The sequence below is a fragment of the Pagrus pagrus genome, assembly GCF_965226575.1.
Source record: "Pagrus pagrus genome assembly, chromosome: 17".
In the NCBI taxonomy this organism is placed as follows: domain Eukaryota; kingdom Metazoa; phylum Chordata; class Actinopteri; order Spariformes; family Sparidae; genus Pagrus; species Pagrus pagrus.
The window spans coordinates 5,013,437-5,039,847 of NC_140201.1; the positions used below are offsets into that span (position 1 = coordinate 5,013,437).

General features: G+C 42.4%; 1 protein-coding gene across 9 annotated transcripts in view; it reads left to right on the plus strand.

The window, feature by feature from the left end:
- pou2f2a (POU class 2 homeobox 2a) overlaps positions 1-16,168 on the plus strand; it is a 75,940-nt gene extending 59,772 nt beyond the window's left edge. For 7 of the 9 annotated variants that reach the window (XM_084379054.1, XM_084379053.1, XM_084379052.1 and 4 more), the window contains 15 exons: positions 2,230-2,295; positions 2,539-2,567; positions 3,149-3,205; positions 5,568-5,699; positions 6,586-6,855; positions 6,964-7,075; positions 7,308-7,399; positions 8,832-9,104; positions 9,187-9,328; positions 9,606-9,754; positions 10,013-10,210; positions 10,320-10,368; positions 10,974-11,121; positions 11,787-11,860; positions 14,025-16,168. In XM_084379054.1, coding sequence (XP_084235180.1) covers positions 2,230-2,295; positions 2,539-2,567; positions 3,149-3,205; positions 5,568-5,699; positions 6,586-6,855; positions 6,964-7,075; positions 7,308-7,399; positions 8,832-9,104; positions 9,187-9,328; positions 9,606-9,754; positions 10,013-10,210; positions 10,320-10,368; positions 10,974-11,121; positions 11,787-11,860; positions 14,025-14,395 — 2,162 coding nt within the window. In that variant the 3' untranslated portion in view covers positions 14,396-16,168. The remainder of the gene's footprint in view (positions 1-2,229; positions 2,296-2,538; positions 2,568-3,148; positions 3,206-5,567; positions 5,700-6,585; positions 6,856-6,963; positions 7,076-7,307; positions 7,400-8,831; positions 9,105-9,186; positions 9,329-9,605; positions 9,755-10,012; positions 10,211-10,319; positions 10,369-10,973; positions 11,122-11,786; positions 11,861-14,024) is intronic. The other 2 variants (XM_084379055.1, XM_084379060.1) reach the window with 2 other exon arrangements.
- Positions 16,169-26,411: the final 10,243 nt, after the last annotated feature.

Below are 26,411 nucleotides of genomic sequence, written 5' to 3' on the forward strand. Positions count from 1 at the left end.
TCCTTTGCTCTTGTTTTCCTCCCGTCTCCCCCCTCCTTCCTTCATTTCCACCTCCTCTCATCACACCTTGAACTTGCCTGTGACCCTGATGATAAGATTACACAAACACATGCTCACACCGGGCTTATATATAATTTCCAGTAAGCCCCTTTCTTCTTTTGTTTTCAGGTATTCATCCTTTGCTTGTCTTATGTGATCGTACACAAAATGTGGGCTTTGTATTTGCTCCATTGGGTGTCGAGGAGGCAGTGAAGCAGAAAGATGGAAGCTGTAGTTATAATTGTAGCAAAGAAGGGCAGAGTTGTGGTCTTTTCAGGTGTGCCTTGATTCAGGCAAATGCAGAAAGAACGCTGAGCTCAAATTTTGAGCTACTTCTTCCACGATTTCAATCGAAATATCACTTTTCCTGTGGAGCTGGTGCCATAGATGAGCCGTTTATTGCAGAAGTCGTGAGCCAAAGAGGGAAAATGAGGTGTAAAAGCACAAAACAGATGTAGTTGAGAGCGTAGTGCAGGGGGTGAAGTAGTGTTTTATCCAAGATGGCGGCGGCGGTGGTGCTGAGTAATGTCTGCTGCTCAGGTAAGCAGTTCCTCTGGCGTCGTCGTTCCTGGACCAATTACTTCTGCCATCCCAGAAGTCACCACAAACAGAAGCAGGTAGTTAGGAGATCTGCCACGAAAAGCTGATTCTTAATCCCAGGTCATCATCCTGAGTCAATAAAGTTTACGTTTAAAGAGCTAAATTAGAGCGTGGTATCATCAGTTTTGCCTAGCAGGGTTTTCTGCAGGTCATATTTAATGAAAACAGGATTCAAATATCAGCAGGAGTCGTTTTTAAAGTCTGTGGTTTTATCTCAACAGTTTTATCCGGCGAAGCTTCAGAGTTTCATCACCAATACCGCAGTGCCAAGGTTGTCACAGGACAATGGCAATCCGTTTCCACTTCTCGTTGTCAAAGATACGGCAGGACGAGCACACTTTTAAAAAGAGTCATGTCTTTACATCATTTGTTGCAGTCGAATCAAAAATGTGTTCCCCATTCGATTGAATTGAAATGCTTCCTGACAGCATTGATCTCAGTTGAACTTTGACCTGCAGAAGGTCACGTACAAGTACTCTGGGACTGACCTCTCGTTCAGAAAGCAGTGATTGTTTGTACCCTTGTTTGTATGTCTGAATGGTGGAAGAGAACAAGCAGCAGAGCGGGAGGGGAGGGTATAATGAGTGAAAGGACAGAGACACAGTGCAGACACAAAAAGTGTGAGAACATGGAGAGAAGATTTGAGTTTTTTGTGTCTGTTCCTGTGTTTTCATGTCAGATCTCTGCCGGAAATATGTGGATTTTATCAATTTACTGTTGTTTTTTGTTTTACTAAAATGTTCTCATTAAAAATTTAAATTGTAATATAGTTACGCTTCGACTACAGTCTGCAGCTTTTTTTCTGAAACTACTTGGTAAGGAGTTTAAAGACATTGTGATTGAGATGAGTCTCAATTTTAGTGGAATGGTTATTTTTGCATTTAATTTTTACTTAAAAAGACGCAAACAAGCGTGTTACATCTGGAGAATATGATTTGTAGGCCGGGGCGTCTCTGTTGTTACCACAATGCTTCATTTATAATTGTATGTGACACATTTTACCTTTTAAAAAAAAAAAAATTGCAGCTCTCGCTCTTTGCATATTTCACTCTGTGATTCCAATTAATTATTCAGCCCTATTTGTTACCAAATTAAATAAAATATGAAATTATCAAATGTATTTCTGCGCAACTCTAAGCTGACCATCAGTGCATTTGAAATATGAATATGCAAGTTGTGATTATAAAAATGCTGAGAATTATTGCAAAAATGGAAATTAATAAATAATCAACAAACGTAAAAACAGAGATTATTTCTGTCATCATAGTTTTTTAGACACCAGCAACCCTCTCACTACTTTGTCTGTCTCATATTCTGTGTCGGACATATCAGAATTTGTGTGTGTGTGTGTGTGTGTGTGTGTGTGTGTGTGTGTGTGTGTGTGTGTGTGTGTGTGTGTGTGTGTGTGTGTGTGACACGGTATGGTTGACAAATGTTTTACCTGGACGGTCGTCACTGAGAGTGTGTTTCAAAGGAATTTGAACCAACAACCGTCTGCTTTTCTAACCATGTACATTCATTATACGTCCTTGTATTTTTAAATGCCCGTTTCTAAAGTTGTGTGTGTGTTTTCTTGTGTGTGTCTCGCAGATATCAGGATGTCTAAAGCAGCAGAGGAGGAGAACCCTGGGGCTGACTATCCAGGGGACAGTTCAGGTACACACACACACACACACACACACACACACACACACACATATTTCATGATATCACTAATAATCACGTGTTTTTTAATCATCATTTTTGGATTATGTGAACCTTTTTATAACAGACAAACATGAATTCATCTGAGCAGTTTTTCTTTCATGTTTTTTAATGAATGTTACATCTTTTAGGTTTACACACACACACACACACACACACACACACACGCTAACAAGCGGCCTCTCTGTGTTTCAGACTCCGACAGAAACAGCCCCGATGACCAGGTTGGTTTTTACTTTTATTCCTCACACTGACATGAATAAATCGCAACGTTTAATTGAATTTACTTCAGCTAAACATTCATTTTTATGTCTGATTGCTTATTTTATTAACCATTAAATTATTACAGTGAAGTAAATAAATGAATCATAGCCAGAGTATCTGTATCAAATCATCACAATACATTATAATGTTATTTATCATATTAAGTTGAGTGGGTAGTAAATGATGCTCAAATCATGTCAATCAAAAATAATGATGCATGTAATGAGATAACTGCTTTTTACGGAGCCCGTCTCTGATTGCGGAGACTTTTCTTTTTATGTCATATCGAGCAATTAAATCTTCTTCTCACAGAGTACTTGGGAACTCTGTCCACATGTCTCAACAGTTATGTGGTCTAGCGTCTGTTATTGTTATGTAATGACTGATTGCAGCGTCTGCCCAGTCACACTCACAACAATTAAAAAACTGTAGGCTTCACTGAGAGCGTGTAGACACAGATCTCAGGGCGGCTTTGATTGAATTTAGCATCGGATGAGGTTGTGAGCGTGATTTAATTTTAAATACGCTTGTTTTTCCCCAGATTCAGCCAATGAAAACCAGCCCCTTCAGCCTTTCTCCCACGCCGGCTGGCACTAAGGTGAGCCAGTTCAGACATGCAGTGTGTGTGTGTGTCCCGTCCAATTCCCGCTCATAATGCCCCATAAATCTCAAAATACAGCAGCTTCAGTACTAAAATCCTGTATCAGTTAAACCTTTGTGTGGGTGGGTAAGTGTTTTTTTTTTTAAAACACTTGACTGTATTGACTTCTGCATGTAATCACCTTTAGATAACTGCTTATACTTCAGCTAATTTTAAGTTGTTCATAAATTGCTTGATACATTTTATTATTAGTTTCTGGTGTCAGGATGTGGTTCTCGCTGTGGCTCTGTCATGCCGTTGGCGGCATTATGCTGCCATGATTTGGGTCCACTGTCCCCTTAAAGAGGAGGATTACTGCAGATTAATAAAAGGCTGTTCTTAGAAATCACCTTTATCCTTTGGTGGAGCGTTGCTATCCTGATGTGAGTGGTCTCTTCCTGAATGGAAAAGTCCCCATCCACAGGACATGAAGGGTAACTGATCAATTTGATAAGTATGAAAATGATGTGAATCATAAGCACCAGGTTTCAACCCAGCTGACCGCCAACGGGAGATTTTGCACCAACATGTTAAACAGCACTTTCCACCTCCATCATCAAAGCACCAAATACGGGAATCTCTTGTGGAAGAACGATGTCTCCAGTAGAGACGTGTAGACTCAATGCCAAGGTGCATTGAAGCTGTACCGGTGGCATGCGGTGGCCCAACACCTTAATAAAACATTGGTTTTCTGGAGCTCATTTAAATACAAGGAGCTGAGTGACACTGAATAACCACTGACCATTGTGAGCCTTGAAAGTAATGAGCAAGGTCTAAAATCAACAGTTAGCCCATGAAGAGAGGCAAGGACACGCTTTTTAAGTACCAGTCAACATCCTTGCGGTTGCATTTTGGAAGTGAAGGCGAAATATTGAAGACTGGAGAAGGCTTGGAAATAGGAAACAGTCCAGTCGTTATGTAATGAAGGCATGACTTACTTCGAATAGTACTGCATACCTCTTAAACCTGTCACACATTTATGGGTGTGTTTGAATGCATGTGTGTTGTGTTTCATGGTTACAGCCCAGGGTGAGACTCCTGTACGCAGCACTGTGTATGCAAATCAGGCGACTACGTAAACACCCACCTTACTGAAAAGCTGAGAGTACTGAGAGAAAAGGCAGAAAGCAGAGTTGGATGTGAGTGAGGTGACAGAGAGTGATAGAAGTATAGATGCAGCACAGTGCAGCAGTGATGGATGGGTAATGACAGGGCTGTGAACAGCTAACGACAGCTCGAGGTCAGAGGTCAGCAGCTCTGGAATGTTTCTGACACCCTGAAAACGAGGACGATTGACTCATCCTTCTGGACGGATGACCGGTAAACACTTCGGATGGTGAATCAGCGGTAAGCAGCAGCAGAGGGGGACTAGAGTTCAGCTCAAAGTCAAATGAAGGAGCACTAATGAATATCTTGGACTTTGTTCTTTGCCCCTGTTTGTCTTCTGCATTCTTAGAAACCTGTTTGCTGTCACCACGAACGTTTGTGAAAGTGGGTCACAGACTGGTTTATCGCTTCAGCTTTGCAGCACTCATAATTATGCTGCTATTGAGGGTCGAGATCGGTTGAATTTTTTGGAGCTTTTTAGCCTTTATTTTGATAGGACAGCATGCAGAGTCAGACAGGAAAGGAGGTATAGAGAGGTAGATATGTAGGAAAGGGCCACAGGCTGGGGTCATACCCAGAAAACTCAGCTTCCGTACGTGGGGTGCAAGCTCCACCAGGTGAGCTATCAGGGCTCACCAAGAGTATTTGTTAAATTAACATCAATCTCTCCCTGTGTTTGGGCAGAAATATAATAGAAATTAAGTCTAAAGGATGTTTGCGGGTGTAAAATGGCTACAAAAATGATGGATTTACATTTGCTGTTAATTGTGTTTTTCACAAGTGGATTTTGGACTTTGTGTCTCTGGTCTACTTTCTTCTCTTATTTATAAAATGAATCATTTTGGGAACAGACTAGCAGGATTTTCAAGAGGATCGCTGCACACAAAGACTGTGAAAACAAAGTAACGTAATTCATGAGTTGATTTTCAAACTCAAGTAGATGTTTTCTTGCAGTGCTACATGTAACAGCAGTTTGATTTTGCGCAGGTTCAGTATTATTTCTTGTGTATTCTCACCCTGAGAGTGTGAGATTAGAAAACTCGAAACTACAATCTCAAAATATAAAATCGTCAGCAATCACTGCACTTATCAGCGTGTGTGTTACTGTGTGAATGTGAAGGAGAATGTCGCCTAAAAAACCTTTGTTGCATCATCGCAGTTTAAAGATAAAGCTACCAGCTGGCATTAAATTTAACATTGTGATCTTCTTTAGGGAAAGACTGAGGAGAGCTCTGAGATGGCACATAGCACCGTTGCTCCTCCTGCACCTCCTCCCTCCCAACAACAGCAACAGACCCAACACCACCACACACAGCTGATGCTGGCTGGCAGCCAGCTCGCAGGGGTGAGACGCACACACACACGTGTTAACACACAACATGTTAATGTGTCATCACCAGGCACTTTATCTTTTATCCGATCTAATGTGGAATAAAGTTTCAGTTCACTTCTCTCAACTACAAGTGACTCATGGCTTTAAAGCAAAGTCTGCATGTAGCCACATCAACAGACCGCTCTGATGACTTGTCACAACAGAGCCAGTTTCACTTGACATTTTAGCGAAACACGGTGAAAGTTGTATTTGCCCTCGGCTCATTTCACTGATGATGAACTGCTGACTCCAAGATGTCTAAAATCTGAGTTTGTACAGTTTAGCATTGCTCTCACCGGGTTCAATGAACCTTACAGGTTAAGTGACGCTCCAAGCATGCTTTTATGTCAACACGCCATTATTTAGTTCAAAATATTCAGTTCACAGTGATGTTGTGACCCCTGTCATGCATTAGCACACAGGAAAGTATTTAGAAAGTACATAACTGCCTTGAAGAACAAGAAGACACTTGCTCAACATGTAATAAAGTCTTCAGAGTTGCATTATCTACAGTTGAGTGAATACCAAAGCTAAACATTCTGTGAGTTAAGTGGATGGCTTTTCTCGCTTGTCTTGCTCTGGCATGCTTTTACTGTTCGCTAACAGTTTCACCTACACTTCTGATCCTGGAATGCGTAGCTGACGCTGCTCTGTGTTGTCTCTCCTGACTTTTCTCCATTATTATCTTCCTTCACGTGTCCCTTCGTTCCATCATACTTCCACCTGTCCATCAACTCTCCTTTTGTCCTCTCTGCATGTCTACACCTTCATCTCATTTGCCATCGCTTCCCTCGTTTCTGTCACCGCCATCGCCCCCTTCCTCCTCCTCCACCTCTTCTTCCTCCTGCTCTCCCCCCAGCTTGCCGCTCTCCTCCCGGCTCAGCAGCAGCTGCTCCTCCAACAGGCTCAGGCTCAGCTCCTGGCGGCCGCCGTCCAGCAGTCAAACGCTGCCCACGCCGCTCACGCTGCCCACGCCGCCGCACAACATCAAGCCAACCAGCAGCAGCAGCACCAGAACCAATTACAATCCCAGCAGCAACAGCAGCAGCAACAGTCAACCAAACAGGAGCAAACTGTCCAAGCCCCACCACAGCTGGCGCTATCGCAGCCAATCCAGCTCACAGCCCAGGTACAAACATGTTATTTCTGAGTTTTTAAGTGTTCACTGTGTAGCTGAGAACCTTTTAACTAGATCTTTGTGCTGTATATTAAGACATCTTTACTTTTTTTATTGCAGGACATCCAGCAGCTGTTGCAGCTCCAGCAGCTGGTTTTGATGCCAGGTCATCCTCTCCAGTCTCCTGCCCAGTTCCTCCTGTCTCAGCCAGCACAGGCCCAGCAGCAGCAGGGTGAGGGCAACTGAGGAAACATCTTGTCTGATGATTCAGATAAATAAATACATCACAGAACAGTTCATCTGAAGAATTAAAAACACCAAAAAAGCAAATCACACATCATTTTACAAGCCATAAATCACTTTTCTAGCTTTGGTTGGTCTTTACTGAAATCATTTGATAATTTGATTGACTGGTTTATTGATTGTTGGTTTATGGTTTGTAATTGTTTGTCGTCCTTTCACAGGTTTGCTCTCGACACCAAATCTGATCCAGCTACCTCAGCAAAGCCCAGGGGGACTACTGACAACCCCACCTCGCCTGGGACTCCAAGCACAGGTAGAAAATCTCTCTTACTCCTTTTACACTGGACAAAAAACCCACTTCCACCTGCTAACATCTGGCTTTCGTCTTCCATCCATCTCTGTTCAAGCAGCACTCGAACTTCATTCAGTAGCTGCAAGTTTGCAAGAGAGACTGAAGTGAAAAAAGCAAACTAGCATTAATGGCCTCCGTGCTCGGCAGCTGTCTGATCGGTACTGCACATGTGCAACTCTCAACAAAGATTAGAAAGAAGCAAGATGTCTCACTCCTTAGCAACTTCTGTTATCAGCAACAGAAACAAACAATGTGTTTAGACTTTTTAAAACACATTTTAAAATCTTCTGTATGTAGTCTGGTGATGTCTATGATCTGCTACTTGTGGTACTTGTTCCCTGCTTTTCTGGCGCATTTGTGATGACACACAAGGGAAAGAAAAAGGAAAAGCGAACTTGGTTTCTGTGTGAGTGTGTGAAAGAGAAAGAAAAAGAGAGGGATACCTTGGCAAACTACAGACCTACAGAACAAGCAGGACGTTTTTTTTTTCATGCATATCAAACAGATGTAGACTCTGTGCGCCACAGGGCACCTGTCAGACTGACATTCACCATTATCAACCGTCATCTGCTGCGAACCACCTGCAGAATACAAAACACACTTGACTTAAGCAAAGTCAAAGTATTTTAAACAAATACCTGCAACTATCTGTTTTGCCTGTATGCTAAAGGAAAAGGTCAAGGTAGCCGCTCAGTGCAAAATATATTCACCGCAGCTTCTTTTCATTATAGAATCCAATGAGGATCTTGATCATGTATTCCCACTCAAGTCAAACAGCTCACCTTGTGTCCTCAGCCTTTATCTTCTATAACATAATGCATGAATGCATCTGCACACGCCAAAGGGCCGTTATAGATTTTTCATTAAGCTGTCATGAAGTCATGTCAAACTCAACGGCAGGGGCTCCTGCTTGTTCATGTATTTTATGCACAGAGACGATGAATGTAAATGAGGCGTGCAGCAGCAGATATCGTGCATGATTAGTTGATACTCACAAAAGCTCACAGGGTCAAATTCCTGCTTTGGTGTACTGTGTGTCTTCTTGTTGTCAGCTGACCCGAGGCAGGCTGGGGTTAAACTCGGTTTCCAAATATTACATTTGAAGTATTTTCATCCTGTTTAGAATACAGGATGGACGTGTTGCACAATGCCTGTCAAATCCATATTATTTGTCAAGGCAGCCTGGGTCAAATGATTATTTTCTTATGCATGTTTTCCAGCTGATTACCTCATATGTATTCACTACGAGTTCATTTCTATTCCTGCAAAGCGAAAATATTTTTTTCCCTGAAAATGATTTTCAGCTCTGTCACACGCAGGGTTTAAGATTGATTTAATTTCTTGAGCCTCACGTGCTCAACCCTAGGTTTTGTTTATTTCCTCCCCATCGCAGAGGGAGAAGAGCGGTGATGTTGTGGTCGGTGGAAGCGGCGGTGCGGGCGGCGGCTCTATAGTCTCCACCGGCAGCAGCGGTGTCGGCGTTGTGACATCCGTAGGAGCTACATCAGCGTCCAGCAGCACCATGGCTTCCTCACTGACATCCTTGACTTCCGGAGGTCACGGGGGGCACGGGGGTCACCTGGGAGAAGAGCCCAGCGACCTGGAGGAGCTGGAGCAGTTTGCGCGCACCTTCAAACAACGACGCATCAAGCTGGGATTCACCCAGGTAAAAGAGAGAATCAAGAGGAAGGAGTGTGTGTCTGTGTGTGTCTGTTCAATACCTGACACTGTTTATCGGTCTCTGTCAGGGAGACGTCGGCGTGGCTATGGGCAAACTGTACGGCAACGACTTCAGCCAGACCACCATCTCCCGATTTGAAGCACTCAACCTGAGCTTTAAGAACATGTGCAAGCTGAAACCGCTGCTCGAGAAGTGGCTGAGTGACGCAGGTAAACATCCCAAATTTATCAGAGCAGGTGTCCTTGTTTAGGTTGACACCGTACGCACATCTGTCATTTATTTGATCTAAAATGAGGCTGAGATTTTGTTCTGAAAAGAAAGACGTTTATTAGCTGCAGTCATTCAGATTGCAAGTTTAAGAAATTACCTTTTAAACAACGACATTTTTGATGGAAATATTGCGAACTGAAGACTCTAAATGTCCGTTGGCCTACACATCTTCATCTCTCTGTCTCTTTTTGGTTATTATTTCTCCCTCTCTGACAGAAACCATGGCAGTGGACAGCATGCTGCCCAGCCCATCTTCTCTCTCCTCCCCCATGTTGGGCCTCGAGGGTCTACCCGGCCGACGCAGGAAGAAGCGCACCAGCATCGAGACCAACGTGCGAGTGGCTTTAGAGCGCAACTTCAATATGGTAGGAGACGGACTTATTTACCAATAAGACAAACTTAAAATGTCCCCAAAATTGCGCCATAGTATTCATATTAAAACATATTTTAATCCCTCTCTATGTGTGCTTTCTTCAATTGTATTAATTGTTTTTTTTTATGAAGGGCTTCTCTCCAACGCCTACTTGTAATCCTCAAAGCCAGGCTCCTGTTTTAGATAACTTCACATCAAGGTTTCTGCTCATCAGCCTTTTAACTCAACGGTGTGACGTTTTCCTCCTCAGAACCAGAAGCCTACCTCGGAGGAGATCCTGCTCATGGCGGAGCAGCTCAACATGGAGAAGGAAGTGATTCGTGTTTGGTTCTGCAACCGCAGGCAGAAAGAGAAACGCATCAACCCCTCCAGCAGCACCACCCCTCCCCTGCCCAGCCAGACCTCGCCTGTTGTGACGCACAAAGCCCCCTGCTACAGCCCGCACATGGTACAGTCCACCGTGAATCCACTGACCCTTTACTACTTTAAGTTGGCCTGATAATTGTTTCACAGATGGATGGATGGAAGTATTTCCTGATTTCTCTCTCCCTCTACAGATATCGAGTCATGGTCTGTCCCAGGTCACCACCAGCCTCAGCACAACAGGTGAGGTGTAATTACTGTTTGTGCCTGTGTAGAGTCTCGTCAATAAATAATTAAAGGTTAGCGCCGTGCTTCTCCGTTGTGTTTTTGGGACCCTGAGGTCAGTCACAGGAAGATTAAACTGGTCCTGACATTATTTGGTAGAAGTTGATATTTCTGTATTGTCGCTGGTTTGATGAAACACTGAAGTATCATCGCTTTCAAAAAAATGATTTCTGTGAGAGAAAGATTGAAATAGAAAACAACGACGTTTTGTTGACAACAACATGGAAGCACTGGTCCCATCTTGAGTTGTTTACCTCCATGAGTCATGGCTCGTCCTCATGATTTATAGAGCTGGGCTGCAGTGTGAGTTATCCCAGGCTTCACAGATATGACAGATGGCCTGACAGGTAACAAACACAGCTGGAAATTTATTGGCCTGTTGAGCCGAGGCTAATACTTTCGAAACTTCTCTGTCCAGTCTGAAGTTGAATGGAGTTAAAAAAAAAGACGTTTATAAATCTCCAGGTCCTGACTGTTGATGAAGAACTGTCACCAAATTTAGTAATAACGCTGTAACTCATCCGAACACGGCAACAATACCCCTCTTCATCTCGTCTCCTCAGCTGCCAGTTCATCACCGTCAGCATCCTGCCCCATGACTCCCGTCAGCTCGGCTGCGATAGGCTCCACCTCTTCTGCTGTGACTCCGCCTCCTCATAGCACAGCCAGCCCCGCCCCAGCCAGCCTCGGGGCCCACGGGCTCAACACTGCGTGAGTGTTAAAAAACATTAAATTACAAATACTTGATCATCAACTATAGAAGAATAAAAAACAAAATATTGGTGTGAGAAAATGCATAAATTAAAATACAAGTAATTTGTCATTTCAAAGATACAAAAGAAATCTATACAAGCTGATATTTTTATGTTTTGGCCATTTAGTCGCTCATTATGTTTGATTTTGTTTGGTCAGTTGTTGAACAGCAACAGACGAGGGCTGTGCAATTAAAACAAATGTTATTTTGTGTTATTTAGTTTATTGTCCAGGTTACTTTGTATTTGTTTATCCATGCTTTTAACTCCCGATGTAGCCGACTCTGATTTTGCCTCAAACATAAATTAAGTCAGTGGTCAAAACAGTTTTCTAAAGGAAAAAATGTTAAACTTGAACTGAGACATACGTAGAAATCTGTGGTATTCAGCTGTTGACGGTCTGTCAAACTGCTGTTGCACAGGTTTGACTGCAATTCAGCACGTTTGATCATTGAAAACATGCATGCAAGCTGAAGCATGCAGACAAGAAGCTGCTGGTTACACCATGAAACACAGGACAAGAGACCGAACTGATAAGAACAGTGATTTATAACGCTTAACCTGCCCACTCTTTCTCTACATGTGTGTGTGTTTGTGTGAATTTGCGGTCCATCCACATTTCAGGAACACGATGATGGGAGTAAGCACAGGGATGAACCAGGCCCTCATTGGCAGCAATCCCCTGGCTACCATGCAAGGTGTGTGCGTGCATGCGGCCTGTCCCCTCCGGCCCCGGCCGGTCTTCATGAGTCTCCATTTCTAAAGACCACTTCCCATTTCACCCTTCATCCATTCTGTCCAAAATGAATTCCCTTGCAGCCACACTCCTCCTCCTCCTCAGCACAAACTTTCTGAATCGCTCAGTATGGTGAAAGATTCAATTTGATTCTCATACAATAGCCTGCTATTATCACAAAGTGACAAGAGCCCCTTATGGCGAAGCTTAGGGAGGCCAAGTCAGCTTACAGTAAACAGTTGAACAGGCACAATCCCCTCCTTCTCAATATCAACGCCTGTTGGCTAAATAACCAGCTTCCAGTCAAAAATTCCCCTTTTTATAAGAGATGATCTGCCACCAAATCAATTAAGCATCACAAATAAGGTTTGTTGAGCTCGGCTTTGAATCCGTCACTTGGTCCATCTCCCTATAGCGCCGATTCAGACCTTCCCACTCTTCTCCTGCTCCGTCGGGCGTCATTCAGAGCCGGCCTCCTCCAGGCCATGTGTTGATGAGAAGGATACAGTCTGTTATGGAAACTGCCGCTCTGGCACTGTCAGCTCTGATAGAGTTTTAGGTTGAAGGAGGGAAGAAAGAGGAGCCTCGGTGAAAAGAGGAGGGCTGACGTGAAAGGATTTCTGCTTTGAATCCCTCTGGGGCCACACGCGCTATGAATGTTTACACTCACGGTGCCGTAATGGATAAAAGCGTCAGCTATTACACTGAAATTCAAAAGTCAGCGGGTGTCACTCTCTGTTAAGGTGGAGCTCTGACTGACAGACAGGCTGTTCTGCCAGGTCTGCTGCAGATACTTTGTGGAAAAGTACAAGAGTCTTCTCAGCTTTGCAGTGATATTTTTCATTGCAAGATAAAATACTACTCAAAATTAGTTAGGGATATTTTAGTGTTTCACTTGATTGTTCATAATATCACAAAATCGGTTGTGGTGTCTTTCACGGACGTGCTGCTTCTCCTCTGCTTTGTGTTGTACACACAAAGCACAGGGACTTCATGGTGCATTCAAGTGCGCCTAACAAGTTCAGAAGAAAAACGTCGCTTTGTAGGGCAAAATGCATGACTGCCAATGGGGATTCAGAAATATATACTCAAGGGCCTGAAAGGTTGTTTAAAACAGGAGAGCTTCTATTTGATTTTGTTATTTTCCTTTGTTAAGATACATGTCATGACCTTCTTGTTCTTTGACTACAGCATTTGTAACTGCATTTGCTAAAATCGTGATAATATTAGATTTGTTTATCCAGTGGCAGATTTTAACCAGAAATATTTGATTTTAATCTAAATATTAATATTTTGTCACACAAGCTCTATCACAAGCTTCCGACCCGACCCGTTAGCTCCTGTAGAATAATGTGCTGGTTGTGTGTACGTGTAGTAAATAATCATCTCCGTCTTCGTCCTCCGCTGACCATCGTCTGTCTTTGTAAAATGATTAATTACCTCCTCATGTAAACAGAACATATTCATTTCAAGGGGCAGTTCACTCAAACTACAAAAAGATATATTTTCTTATTTACCTCTCATGGTATCTATTCATGCAGATAGTTTTGGTTTATCTATTTTTTTTAAGTATTGAAGCATTGAAGTAAGCATTGAAAAATGAAACATTCAGACTTCAGTAACAGAGCGTCTTTCCAGGATTCATTGTGTCGTTGTTAATCCATCAAACAAACTGACAACAGTTTAGAAAGGAACGAGTTTCTACTGCAGATTCTTCTGATATATATTTGAAAAATGTTCCTGTGTGCTTTGGGTGAACCACATGCCGATTCATCATTTATTCATATACTGTAGATAAGATAATGTGTATAAACTGTTGGTATCCACTCGCTCATCATCTTTATCTCCACCATCCAGGTTTTAAATGTTTAAACTGTTACTGATGTGTCTGATGTCCTCGCTGTGCACCATCTCCACCCTCTACATCCTCTTTACTGCCGTCACATCTACGTTTGTCCTTTCAATCTTTTTCTGCTTCGCTTCATCGTTTGTCACTTTTTTCCTCTCCACCCTTGTCTCATTTTTTCCTCCATCTCTCTCATTCCCTCTCCACCCTCATCCTCCTGTCCTTCCTCCATCACTGTCCACACTCTCACCCTTGTCTTCCTCTCTTTTGTCCCTCCCAGCCCTGGCAGCCAGCGGTGGTCAGCTGCCCATCTCAAGCCTTGAGGGGGCAGCGGGTCACATGCTTCTGGGCGGGCCCGGGTGTCCCGCTGCTCTCCGCCAGTCCCTCTTCCTCAACCGCCCCACCCTCCTCCCCATGGTGACCGGTTCCATGGCGACAGCCTCCACGCCCGGCATGGGACTGGTGAGCGGCATCAGCAGTGGGTGCGGCCCGAGGCCTCCGTTCTCCCAGTCTCCGCCCCCTGGCGCCAGCGACCTCATGAGCCCGACCTCGTGCCACGAGGAGTCGGCGTCTCCTTGCTCAAGCCCCGCCTCGTTCTGTTCCTTCAGTGAAGCCTCACCGCCGCCCCTGGGAGGGGCCATGGCCGAGTGATCCCTGACTGACAGCCAAAGTATCCTATCAGGAGGACGAGGAGGAGGAAGAGGAGGAAGCAGAGCGTTAAAGGAGCTTTAAAAATCTAAATTTACAACCTCGCCTTTCAACCAAAGCCATCTCTCTGTCTGATCCATCTCTGATTTCATCTCTCTCTTTCTCCGCCTCCCCGCTGAAGTCTTCTGAAGCCAAAAATATACACAGATGGATGAGGGGAGGAAGCAAAGAGAGAGGGAGGATGGAGAGGATAGAGAGAACTGCAGAACGGAGGGGGGAATCTGAAACCAAATAATGATCTTTAGCTGGAGAGGTGGCACTGAGGAAACGGACACCATGCTTTTTATCAGCTGGAGAGAACAAATGAACTCTTTGAGGGCAGGGATGAGAAGCGAAACTGTGTGTGAGACGTGGGAGGCAAAAAGAAAAGACTTGTTCAACAAGCTCGGAGGGTCATGTGGTTGCAACCAAATTTTAAAAAAAGAGAGAAAAGATGCCAGAAGAGAAACACACTTACAAAGATGAAAACCAAAATCTCCAAATACCAAAAACTGAAAACCAAAAAAGACAAAAAAACAACAAACGGAGAGAAAAGCTTTAGTTCAAAAAGACTTTTGCATTCTGATCGGTCCAGGATCAGTTCAGCACTCCATTCATGACCAACATCTTCCATTTCAGTCAGGATTTCCATTCTTCTCATTTTCAGTTCAGGATTTACAAAACATCTATTTTTCTATGATTTTATATTCACCGCTTTTTAATATATAAGATTAATTTTTACAGCTGATCCCACCTGCAGAATATCTACCTACCTCTTTACAGCTTTACAGTGTGAGCCCACCATCCATCAGAACAGACGGTGTTTGTTTTAACCAGCCTGGGGTGGCAGACGGGTGGGGCTTACCACTATAATTACTATAGCATCAGGTAAGGTGCCAATCCATACAGACCTTAGTATAAAAATAACTTTTAACACGTTCTCCTGTGAATGCCTGAGCTTTTTGGTATTCATGAAACACGTCTTTGTGGCTAACCCGCTCGTCTGGCACGTAAATTGGATTAAGTCAACTAAACACGTTGGGAAAATCCCGTTCACCCCAGGTAGAAAGTGGTTGTTTCGCTTGAATGTCAACTTTAAAGATCGACACGGATTTTTGGGATTATTTACATCTTTTCTGTTCGAAAAAGAGCATTTCTGTCAGGATTTTCATTTCCATTATCGTCGTCATCGTCATTACCAATCTCATTGTTTGTTCGGACTACACAGTGTTTATACTGCCTACAAAGAGGAAACACACCACAGGCAGATGTGGACAGTCTTGGGATTATTTTTTCAGCATTATTTGCCTTCTTTTATTTATTATCGCCGCATACACACCCATCCCATCATCATGTCATCTTCCAGACTGCTCATCCACCACCAGACAGTCACTCTTGGATACCAAAGCATCGCCTCTGGCTGCGTTGTCTCTGGATTCGCCCGGGAGACGAGTGTCCAGACAAAAACCTCAGCAGTGTCAAAGGAAAAAACACACACACACACACACACACACACTACAAGCATAAGAAAGAGTCCAAACCAAAAAAAAAAAAAAGAACAAAAGAAAGAGGTGAAGCACCGGCGTTCCCCTTACTGCCCCCAAACCCCTGCCCTCCATCCCTCCCTCCCATCTGCCCCTCTCCTTTGTCTCCAAAGATCAGATCAAAGGGCCAAAAGAAAAGAGGAGAAGAAGAAGAGGAGGAGAAGGAGAAGCGGTCAGGAGCGGAGGAGCCAAAGGTATGAAAAGCTGCAGGGGGAAAGCATGAAGAAGAGGAAGGAGGAAGAGGAGCAGGAGGAGGTGCGCTCAAAGCGGCGGACCAAAAAACCAAAAAGTAACCCAAAACCAAAAGCTACTACTACTGCTACTAGTTATGTATGAGTGACTGAACTGTAACTAAACCAAATACAAACAAAGAGGGGGAGGACGAGGGGAGAGAAGGGGGGAGGAAGGCCCTGTCTGTCTGTTCGTCTTTAGCTGTGATTGCTGTTCTTGTATCGACAGACAGAAATCGTTCCCTCTCACCCTCAGCCAGCGACCTCGGCTTTGTTCTCACTTTCTTTTTCCTGGATGGATAAAATATGGAATAACCTCAACAAACTGACTTTGAGAATATATATATTTTTGTTTTTGCTTTCCATAGTGTGTCTGTTAATGATGTATGGATTTGTCTCATTGCTTTCTACTTATTATGCGGCGGGAAGGAGGGAGGGAAGGAGGGAGGGAGGGAGGGAGGGAGGGAAGGTTGGGTGGGGCGGGTTCGGCGACATGTTGCCTATTTTCATATCTTCTTGTCTCTTCGGTTGTGCTCCGGGTTTTTTTGTTTGTTTTTTTTTTTCTTCTTCATGGTTGGAAATAGCTGTGAAAATGTAGCTTCCAAGATACAAAAAAAAAAAGTTTTTTAGTTGATCCAGAATGTTGTGAAAAAGCCAAAACTGAAAACCAAAACTTTTTAGACGTTCAACCAAACCAAATAGAACAACCAAACCAATGCACAAGCTGTACGAGTGGCTCAGCTGGTGTGTGTGTGTGAGAGAGAGAGATAGTGTGTGTTTGTGTGTGTTTACCTGCATGTACGGGTGTGTGTGTGTTTGTGTGAGCATGTGTCGGTATAACGTTAATTCTCTTGCATACAAACTAAAAAACACAAAACACTGTTTCTGTCACAAAAACATGTCGGACGAAATAATGTCGCTCGATGCTTCAAAAGCAAAACTCTGGTCATTTTCAACCTGGACCTGTTTCCCATCACACGTAACATAACAGCAGAGATGGCACTCGGCTGTCATTCATATCCTTTTAGCGGACGTTTCCTGACACGGTGAGGAGTCTTCATCAACTCGTACTGTTTCATTACTTAAAGGGAAGCCGCTGGTTTCTGTTTATTTCAACATGACGAAAAAAGACAAGCGTAACATTCTTTAAATTCAACCCAATCACCGTCACGTTTAGGTTCAGTTTTTGTTTTTTATGTTGTGGCAACGCTGTGTTAGTTTCAGGCACAAAAAACACTTGGTTAGGTTTAGGAAAACATCATAATTTGACTTAAGAATAAATGGTCTCTGCAAACACGGCTAGAGATGCCCCGAGAAACCTCTGGCCTGCCTGTAGACGTCCCAACTCTCTTGTGAAAAATATCCATTTTTGTTGCCACAAACGAGGCTGAAAATTGTCTCGAGATCTCCTTGAAAGTATCCAGTTGTGTCACGCTTAATAATGTTGAAACACAGTCTGTTCAGTTTGCAGAAACATTAACAACAACATTTTATTCTGCTGATTAGGCTTTGAAATCAACAGGCTATAGTACATCCAGATGATCTTAAGTCGACTCAAATCTTTCATTTTCCCTGACTGCATCACCAAGGAGGAGTGTTTAAGGGACAGTATCAACACATGGTGATAAAACTTTGCCTATAAAAATGTTCACTGTGATCAAGAAAGAAAAGTTTATTTTCATATCGAGCCGATCGTCACCAGGAAGGAAATACCTTAAAACCAGTGGACTAGTGGATTTTTCATTTGATTTAAAGCTAAAACGTGCAGATCTCGATGAACGATGGAGGAAACAGACGAGGCCCAGGTTGAAAACAGAGTTGAGCTTTGATAACAGGCACTGAAGGTGATAAAGATGATATGGGGAGGGACGCGGGGGGATGCTGACGTCTGAGGCAGATTAAAGGCTGTTTACGTCCACTTTTAGAGGGAATGTATCCATTAGATCTTATAGGTTTTTGTAGGGGGAAAATAATCTATGTTCAACTGCTCTTACTTGTTGCTGATGTATAAAAGGCTGGGACTATTATCCTTTGATGATGACGACCGAAGACGATGACTTGATTTAAGAACCAAAAGCTTTAAAACTCTTTATCTCTCACGGGCTCTTTGTTGGAAAAAATATTTGTATTTATTGTATGAGGGAGGTGTGTGCTTTTTCGGGGATTGGGGGGAAAAACGGTCCGTTTGTATTTATGAACTTCTTTGTCTCTCACCTTGTTTATTTATTGATTCTTTATTTATGTATTTATTGGATTTCTATTTATGTCTTTCTGGATCTTTGTAATAGTTTTTTCAGGGGTTGTTGTGAGGCTTGTATCTGCAGAGAGGGGTGTTCTTGAGATCAAGACAAGAAGAGAAGATGCCAAACGAATGTTTTCAAAGAAAAAACCAAACCTAAAGACTGTTGTGACCTGAGACAGAGAGAGAAAGTAGCAGGGAAACTGTGACGGAGGAAGAGGACGTTTTTAAATTGTGATCATCATGAAAAAGTTGTGTTTCGATTCAAATATAATGCAGAACCTGGAGTGTGTGCTACTGTTTTATAATCATCAGTCTGAGATTTTTACAACCCAATAATACTGATTTTAAAGAAGCTTTTTAAATATTTTATTTTGTCAGGTTGCACCGGCTCTTTGTTAGCTCACAATTAGCCTAATTTGTTTACTAAGTGAGAGGTTTACACAGATTGACAAGTAAAATATCGACTCAGCAAACTTGAAATATATAGTATATAGTTATAAATGTATTCAAATGTAAGCTGGTAGATTTTAAATTAAATTTTAAAAAAATAACACGATATAGCTACCTGCCATTACAAAACGCTAAGCTAATAGCCTACTGACAGACTAAATTACTTGCTACTCTTTCTTCATGTATGCAGATTTCATACAGACATTTACAAACAATAATAGTAAAGTTTGATGTATAGTTAAGGCCCCTGTAATCCGTTATTTTTGGCAGTTACACAGCTAATAGCTCGTGATGCTAACGGTGACTTCCTGATTAGATGGTGCTACAGATGTTTCCTCACAACCGATGTACTCATCATTTATGGTGCAACCTGACTTGATACATCACTTTAGCGATGAATTTTCGAATAGCTTACTATCCAAGTGGGATACTGAGTGTGGGACACCGTCAATCACTGGACAGTAAACTCATCTGACCCAGCTCAGTTTCACACACTCCAACTGGTCGGTCGTTGCCGCGTTTCTCAACTTTTGCCGATTATTTCAGTCCTGCTGAGCGAATTTCCTCCGTTCACGTCTCCTCCTCTGCTCTCTAAAAAAGCTTTCTGATCCCCTTGGTCCCGCTTCAGGACGAGGGCTTTAACTCATACCTCTGATACTCTCATGAAAAAACCAAATAGACATTCAAGCTTTAATGACAAAAAAAATAAAAAATAAAACAAAAAAGACGTGACTTGTCTGAACTCAGGAGTGAGGGATGTGAAACTGGCCCTAGCAAGTTAGTTTGATGGAGAGGAAACAAAGATTTTCATTAACCAGTTGTTCTTATGGCTTTAACCTACAGAGCGCGCCAACATGTCCGCTGCCGTTCGCTGTGTGGAGTTCAGCGACGTGCTGAGGATGAGGCTGCGTTTTGTAGAGAGGAAGGTGTGTGTATTCATCACTGCTGTCGGAGGAAAACATCTGAACTCCAGGTTTAGTGTTTGTACTTAAAACATACGTGCTAATTTATGTTTTTATCGTGTTTTTCTCGCCCTTTTGGGCTGTTTAAAAAATCCACCGCTCGCACCAAACTCAACGTAAGAAAACACAAATTTATATTTTTAATAAATTGCGTGTTGTTTTTCTCCGACAGCAGCGCAGCTCCGTCTGTATGTGTGCCTGTGTAGTCCGACTCGGCTGTGGTGGACAGAGAATAATACCAAAGTTAAAAACCTCCGCAGCGAGACACTGCACGACAAACACACCACACACACACACACACACACACACACACACACACACAAACACACACACTCACTCCATGTGTATATAAACATTCAGGATTCTTGTTAGGGACTGTAACTGCTAAAATAAAAGGTATCCAGCGCCTGTCGTTAATATAAAAACACTGTCGGATAATAAGAGCACTTCAGGCCTTGACAGTTTTTTACTGTAGTTCTTCTGTGGCTGTGAATGTTAATTTTACTACTATGCTCAACTTTCCAAGTCACCGTGACATAAAAAGAAACTCCTGTTTTTGGCCTTGAGAACACAAAATGTAAAAAAAAAAAAAAAACCTAACAACAGAGTGGGAAGAAAAAAAAATGAGAGAATAACTTCAGTCGATATAGTTTGCCCCGTGTTATCGTTCATTTATTTAGGAGAAATTTAAAAAGTTTTCCTTTCTATTTTTTCTACAATGCAGCTTAAATCCAAAGGTTAAGAGGACAGCAAAGATAGATTTTACTGCTAAAGAAAAAAAAAACCTCAATAGTGAAAACCAAAGAGCTCCACTGTATCTTCACACCTTGCTTTTCTTTTTTCTCCGCATTGTACAACGCCCACGTTTTTATGATAAACTCGAAACAAAAGTATTCTTTAATATAGCCTAACGACGACGGTGATGACGGTGATGACGAACATGAAAAGATGATCTGCTCTGTAAGCTTTAGTATCTGTTTTCTGGGTCCTTTTTCTGTTTTTGAAGTATGCTTACAATATGCTGTTTTTTGACCTCGAGGCTCTCTCTGTCTGAGTTGATTCTATAACCCGATTCTGTTGGAAACGTTTGGGTTTGAAACTGTTCTCTACTGTCCCTTAACTCATCGCTATCTGTGTGCCTGTTGTTTTGGGGGCCAGGGAAACGGGGACAAAACAAACCTGTAAGTGTTAGGAATAAAGTGCGAATTTAGACCAAAGTCATCTCCTGCGTCTTTGTTGTTCTTTTCATTTGTTTTGTGCCGCAGTCATGTGTTATAGAGAGCGAGTGGCGTATATCACACAATCAACACATTATGCTTTATTTCTGGTGTATGAACATGAATGTGCAAGTTTAGAGAGTGTTTTACTTCATTCTTAAAATATTTCAAAAGGATGCACATATCTTTATATCCTGCAAATGCCTGTAAACATGGTGAAGAGGTCAGCAAAGTTTGTTTTTTTAGCCCAATAAATGGCAGAAAAATGTTCCCACCAGCCGCTAAAATGACCCGCTTGGACTCACCTTGATGTCACACCACCAGCATCCACTCTTCCTCCTCCTGAGAGGACACGCAGCTGATATACTCAACATAATATGATGGGTATTGTAGAAATGGTGATATGCTTCACATGAAACGTAGAAACTTACTTCCTCCTTTGCTCCCGTCATAATTCCTGCAGCCACTAGAGGGCTTTGTCACGTGAACTTAAACATGCAATGTGTCGTTTTGGGGCACTTCCTGAAACAAACTGATGCTGTCAAGCTGCCTTACATCTCCAGTTGATGTGAAAATAGATATATAAATACTATATGTGTGTTTTTCTGAGTGCCAGCATCTTTTTTGTGCGTTTTTTTCTGTCCTTGGCGATAATATTCACCGTATTTTGTCTCCAATGGATCATGACATGCACCTACATCCTCCTTGCTCTGTTGCCCCGATGTCAAATAAAAAAACAAACGGGATAGTAAACCGCAAAGGGGCGGTCGTCAAGATATTTTTGTCAAAGTCGCGTGCAGTGTTTTCTCTCAGAGCACAAACGCTTCATCTCAGCACTTCTGAGCGAACAGCCAGCGCTTTGCTGCCCGAAAAAAAACGCTATGTGGACACAGGCCTTTGTTATTTTGGGGTTTCTGTTGCCTCCAAGTGGCCAAAATAATATTTTTATGACCACTTTAAATAAAAAATTCTCAGAGAAAAAAGTGAATACTTGTAATTTTGCCGTGAAAATGAAATTCAGTGTAACATAAGGAAGAAATATGTGTCCTTCAAACACAATACAGATTCAGAGGTTCTCAGTCCGTCTCACATGCAGTCAGCTGGAGGAATCTGAAGGATGAGAGAGAAAAGAAACAATCTTCAGACACGGCGACTCTGATGAAGACACTGAGGAGGAGACGAGCCTCACAAGCTTAATAATCCTGATTAACAAAAAGCTTTTTTATTTACTTTCTTTCCACGAGTGCCTGAATACTTTCTCTTTTCAACGCCCAGACACTTTTGTATACTGGAAACCAAACAACAGCACTCGACCCAGTTGGTTCAGTTCTGGACCAAACTGTCTCTCTCAACACTAATATTTCATCTGAACTGCAGAATCAATACTTTCAGGAGATTTGTGGAAACAGTCGAGCTTTGTGAACATATAAACTAATCCAGCATGATGGTCTTATTCTTTCCTCTCTGCCTCCTTTAACACAATGAGACAAACTCTTCTTCTGTCTTCTTGTCTCTCACTCTCCCGTCTTTCCTTCCTCACAGTTCTGGTTTTGTGGAGAGTTGCTGACATGGCAGCAGGATTTTTTAGCACACATGCACTTTTCTTTACATTCCTGCAGTTCCACATGTTGAGTCGGTGCCATCAGGGAGGTGAAACCCCTGAATCATTCAGGGGGCCCGGGGCAGGACGGGAGCCCTGAAACCTGCCAGAGATTATAGATATTTAATGTGCCGGTGCTCTTGTAGTTAGCTCGCAGACCCCCGGCACACACTCACAGGTGTTTTTGTTTTGTTTATGGAGAGAAGATCGAAGTTGTTTTCTTTTTCCAAAGACTGCATCGTTTCTACACGCCTCCTCCTCCTCCTCCTCCTCCTCCTCTTAGTCTTCTTTTTTTTCACAAGTTGTTTGCAGCTTTGTAATGTCACACATCAGCCAAACCATAATCCTCACGGCTCCTGCCATCTACAGTAAATCACGCCGGTGCATCCAGCTCCACATACAGAAAGCCTCTGGGTAAAAATTAGAGCTGCTCAGTTCCCTGTCCAGAAAATGACTCGGCGATGAGCTATAGGAACAAATCTCTCGGTAGCGTTTGGTGACATAGTGACCAGAAAAACACACAGTTTGATCTGAGAATGATTGTTAACATCCTGGTCAACGTTACTTAGTGGGACTTGGTGGCGAAGCCCAGCTGCTGCCAGCTGTGGTGAAGATAAAAGCAGATACGAGGCTTCTGTGTGAAACTGATGATGTGTCGCTTTGACACTCAGCCGCCTCCCTCATGAAGTAATGATGCTGCTCGTGGTCCTGGGTGGTTCAGATGTGGGTGGCCTCGCCTCTGTGTGTGTGTGTGTGTGTGTGTGTGTGTGTGTGTGTGTGTGTGTGTGTGTGTGTGTGTGTGTGTGTTTTCCAGTCAGTCCCAGTCTCTCTTCTGGGAACCAACATGTTGTAACCCACAGGTCCCTGAGGAGCAGCTTGCAGGAAGAAGAAACTAACTCAGTCCGTCTCCAACGCTCTCAGCCTTTCACTGCGACTGACTGTGAATGAAGCTCTGTGTTTGCATCTTCACACACTCTGCGTGCCAGATGTGAAGAAGCCAAATGTTTGGGAAACCTAGTAGAAATACCAGGTGTGAAGCGGCCGTGAAGTCCACAGCTTCAGTCGGACCGGAGCAGCGAGGACGCAGGGCGGCAGGAACCGACTGGATCTGTTTTATTACTCCCACCTTCCAAACGATTACACACAAACAGGGGCGGAATGTAACAAAGTACATTTACTCAAGTAGTGTACTTTTTAAGTTACTAGTACGTTACTTGAGTATTTACATGTTCTGATACTCTACACTTCCTCTCTGCTACACTTTGGATGCAAATATTGAACTTTTTACTCCACTACTACACTTAACTTTAGTTACTAGTCACTTTGCAGATTACATGTTTTAATTGATTTATTTTATTGGCAATCAGATTAGAAAAAGGATATAAATATGCTAAATATCAGATCTGTTCTGACCCATAAATGTACAGATACAGACATGTAAAAATATGTATAAGTTACTCTGACTTTTTTGATACTTAAGTACATTTACTGACCAAAAAATTACTTTTGATGCTTACATTTAATAGACTTTTACTCAGTTATTATTTGTTTGAGTAACACTAACCAAAAATAATATTTTAAAGGTGCTATTTGTAAGAAAAGTTGATTTTTGAGTCTCGAGTTGTACACAATATTTTTACTTTTACTCGAGTGTGATTTTTGGGTTTTTGACATGGAACTAAACATCTGTCCTCTTTACAAGGACTCATATTTATCAAGTTCGTAATCATCATGTATTTTGAGAGCGATTTGTCTGTCAGCGTGTTTTCACAAGACAATAAACCACAAACCACTCAGCCTGTTTTTACTTTGGATACGAGTGGCTGAAGCACAAGTCAATCCAAGTTTAACAGAAACTTAAAAGACAATAATTCAAATACAAATAACTGGAAAATGATCGAGAGGGTTTGTCAACGAAGCAGCCAAACCTTCACTGTGGTGCAAGTTTTCAGTTTTTATATCAGGTTCAATGAGCTCAACTATGAAACTGGTCAACAAAACACTTTATCTTAATAAGCAACCAGAGTCAGAGTCACCCTGACCCCTCAGTACAGAAACTATAAAGTGTCTCAGAGGTCATGAAGGAGTGACATGTTGTCAGAGATAAGCGGCTGCTGCCACTTTAACCAGCGTGGGCAGCGTGTTCAGACTCTCATCCGCCACTAGATGGAGCCCTTTCACTATAAAAAGATCCTGATGTTCACAGGGACCCAAACACTTCACCAGGAACATCAACAGGTTCCTCTTGTTCTCTTTCAATGAGCTTGTTTTTCATTTGACTCTGAAGAACATCTCGACCTCAGGAAATGAAGAGCTGATCGTATGTTCTTGTCTTTTAAATGTGGTTTTATTTTATATTCATTTATATCAAGTTGCTCCAGTCAGACTCACACGGGAAGCACAAAGAGATGCTTATCAGATTGTCCTCACTGTCTCATTCAAAGGACTGATTTGTGAGATATCCCAACTCATCACACACTGAGCGTCAGTGGACATTTAAAACTTAGCGTACAACTTAATTAATATGGACTTTGAATTAAGAAAGTGAGGACACAGAGACGACTGGAGGATTCATGACGCCATCCAGGTTCAAACGAACAGGCTAAACAAGCCGACATGTTCTCCTGTTATAGTGAGAAAAGTCAAATCACTCTTCATCTTCACCTGAAGGCCGAGCAGATCAGATTCCTTCAAACATGTTTCTACTAACATCCTAAAAGCTTCTGTTGGTCCGATGTCACAAAAATCCTGCAGATCAAACTCTCGAGGATTTCTCTTGAATATTATTTGTCTCACTCACTTGTCAGTTTTGGGTTCAGAGCATCAGAAGTCATTTCATGTTGAAACTCACACTCTCAGTTTGGTAGATGTTTATGTTTCACTTCAGCTGAAAGACGAAACACAAAAACCCGTCAGCAGCAGTGGAGAAAGAATCCAGATCCTTTGCTTCAGTAAAAGTACTGATACCACGCTGTAACTGTACTCGATTACAAGTTAAGGTCCTTCATTTAGAAGAAGTATTGTGAAAGTATCACGAGCCCAGTGTGAGTGTACACAGTTACATCCAACCTGTGCATTGTTTAAGCTGAATGTTACTGTTGTAGTTGGTTGACGAGGACTTCATTTCTGGTTAATGAGTAAATTTAATTATGGATTAATCTGCTGATTGCTTGCTTGATCATTTAATTGATGTTTGTTTTGTAAAATGTAAGATTAAAGTCAGAAATGAGGTCACATTACCCAGAGCTCAGAGCAACAGTCCAAATCTGAAAAACATATTCAGTTTAGTTTAATTTAAGATGAAAAGCAGCAAATAATCACACGTGAGAAGCTGAAACCACGAGATGTTTCAGATGTTTTCACAAACGAACCAACAAAGGCCTTGTTCACCCTTTATGGATATTTTTCTAAGCGGATATTTCCCCTCCTCTGTTTTTAAAGAAGTCCTGCCCACATGACTTTTGTTTTACAAAATATCTCTGTACACACGAGATCTCAAAAATGATCACAAAAGCTAAAACTCTTACGTTGGGCCAGTAGGTGGTGATAACATCTACTTCACCAACACATCAAATACAGAAGAACTTACAGTTATATGATGCATATTTCCTTATCATTGATTTCACACCTTTCTGGCCGAGGTGCTGCGAGGAAAACGAAAGCAAAAGGTGATTCATCTGGTGGTGGAGTCGCTCCTCAAAGCAACGATGGGCGTCATCGTTTCCACAAACGCTC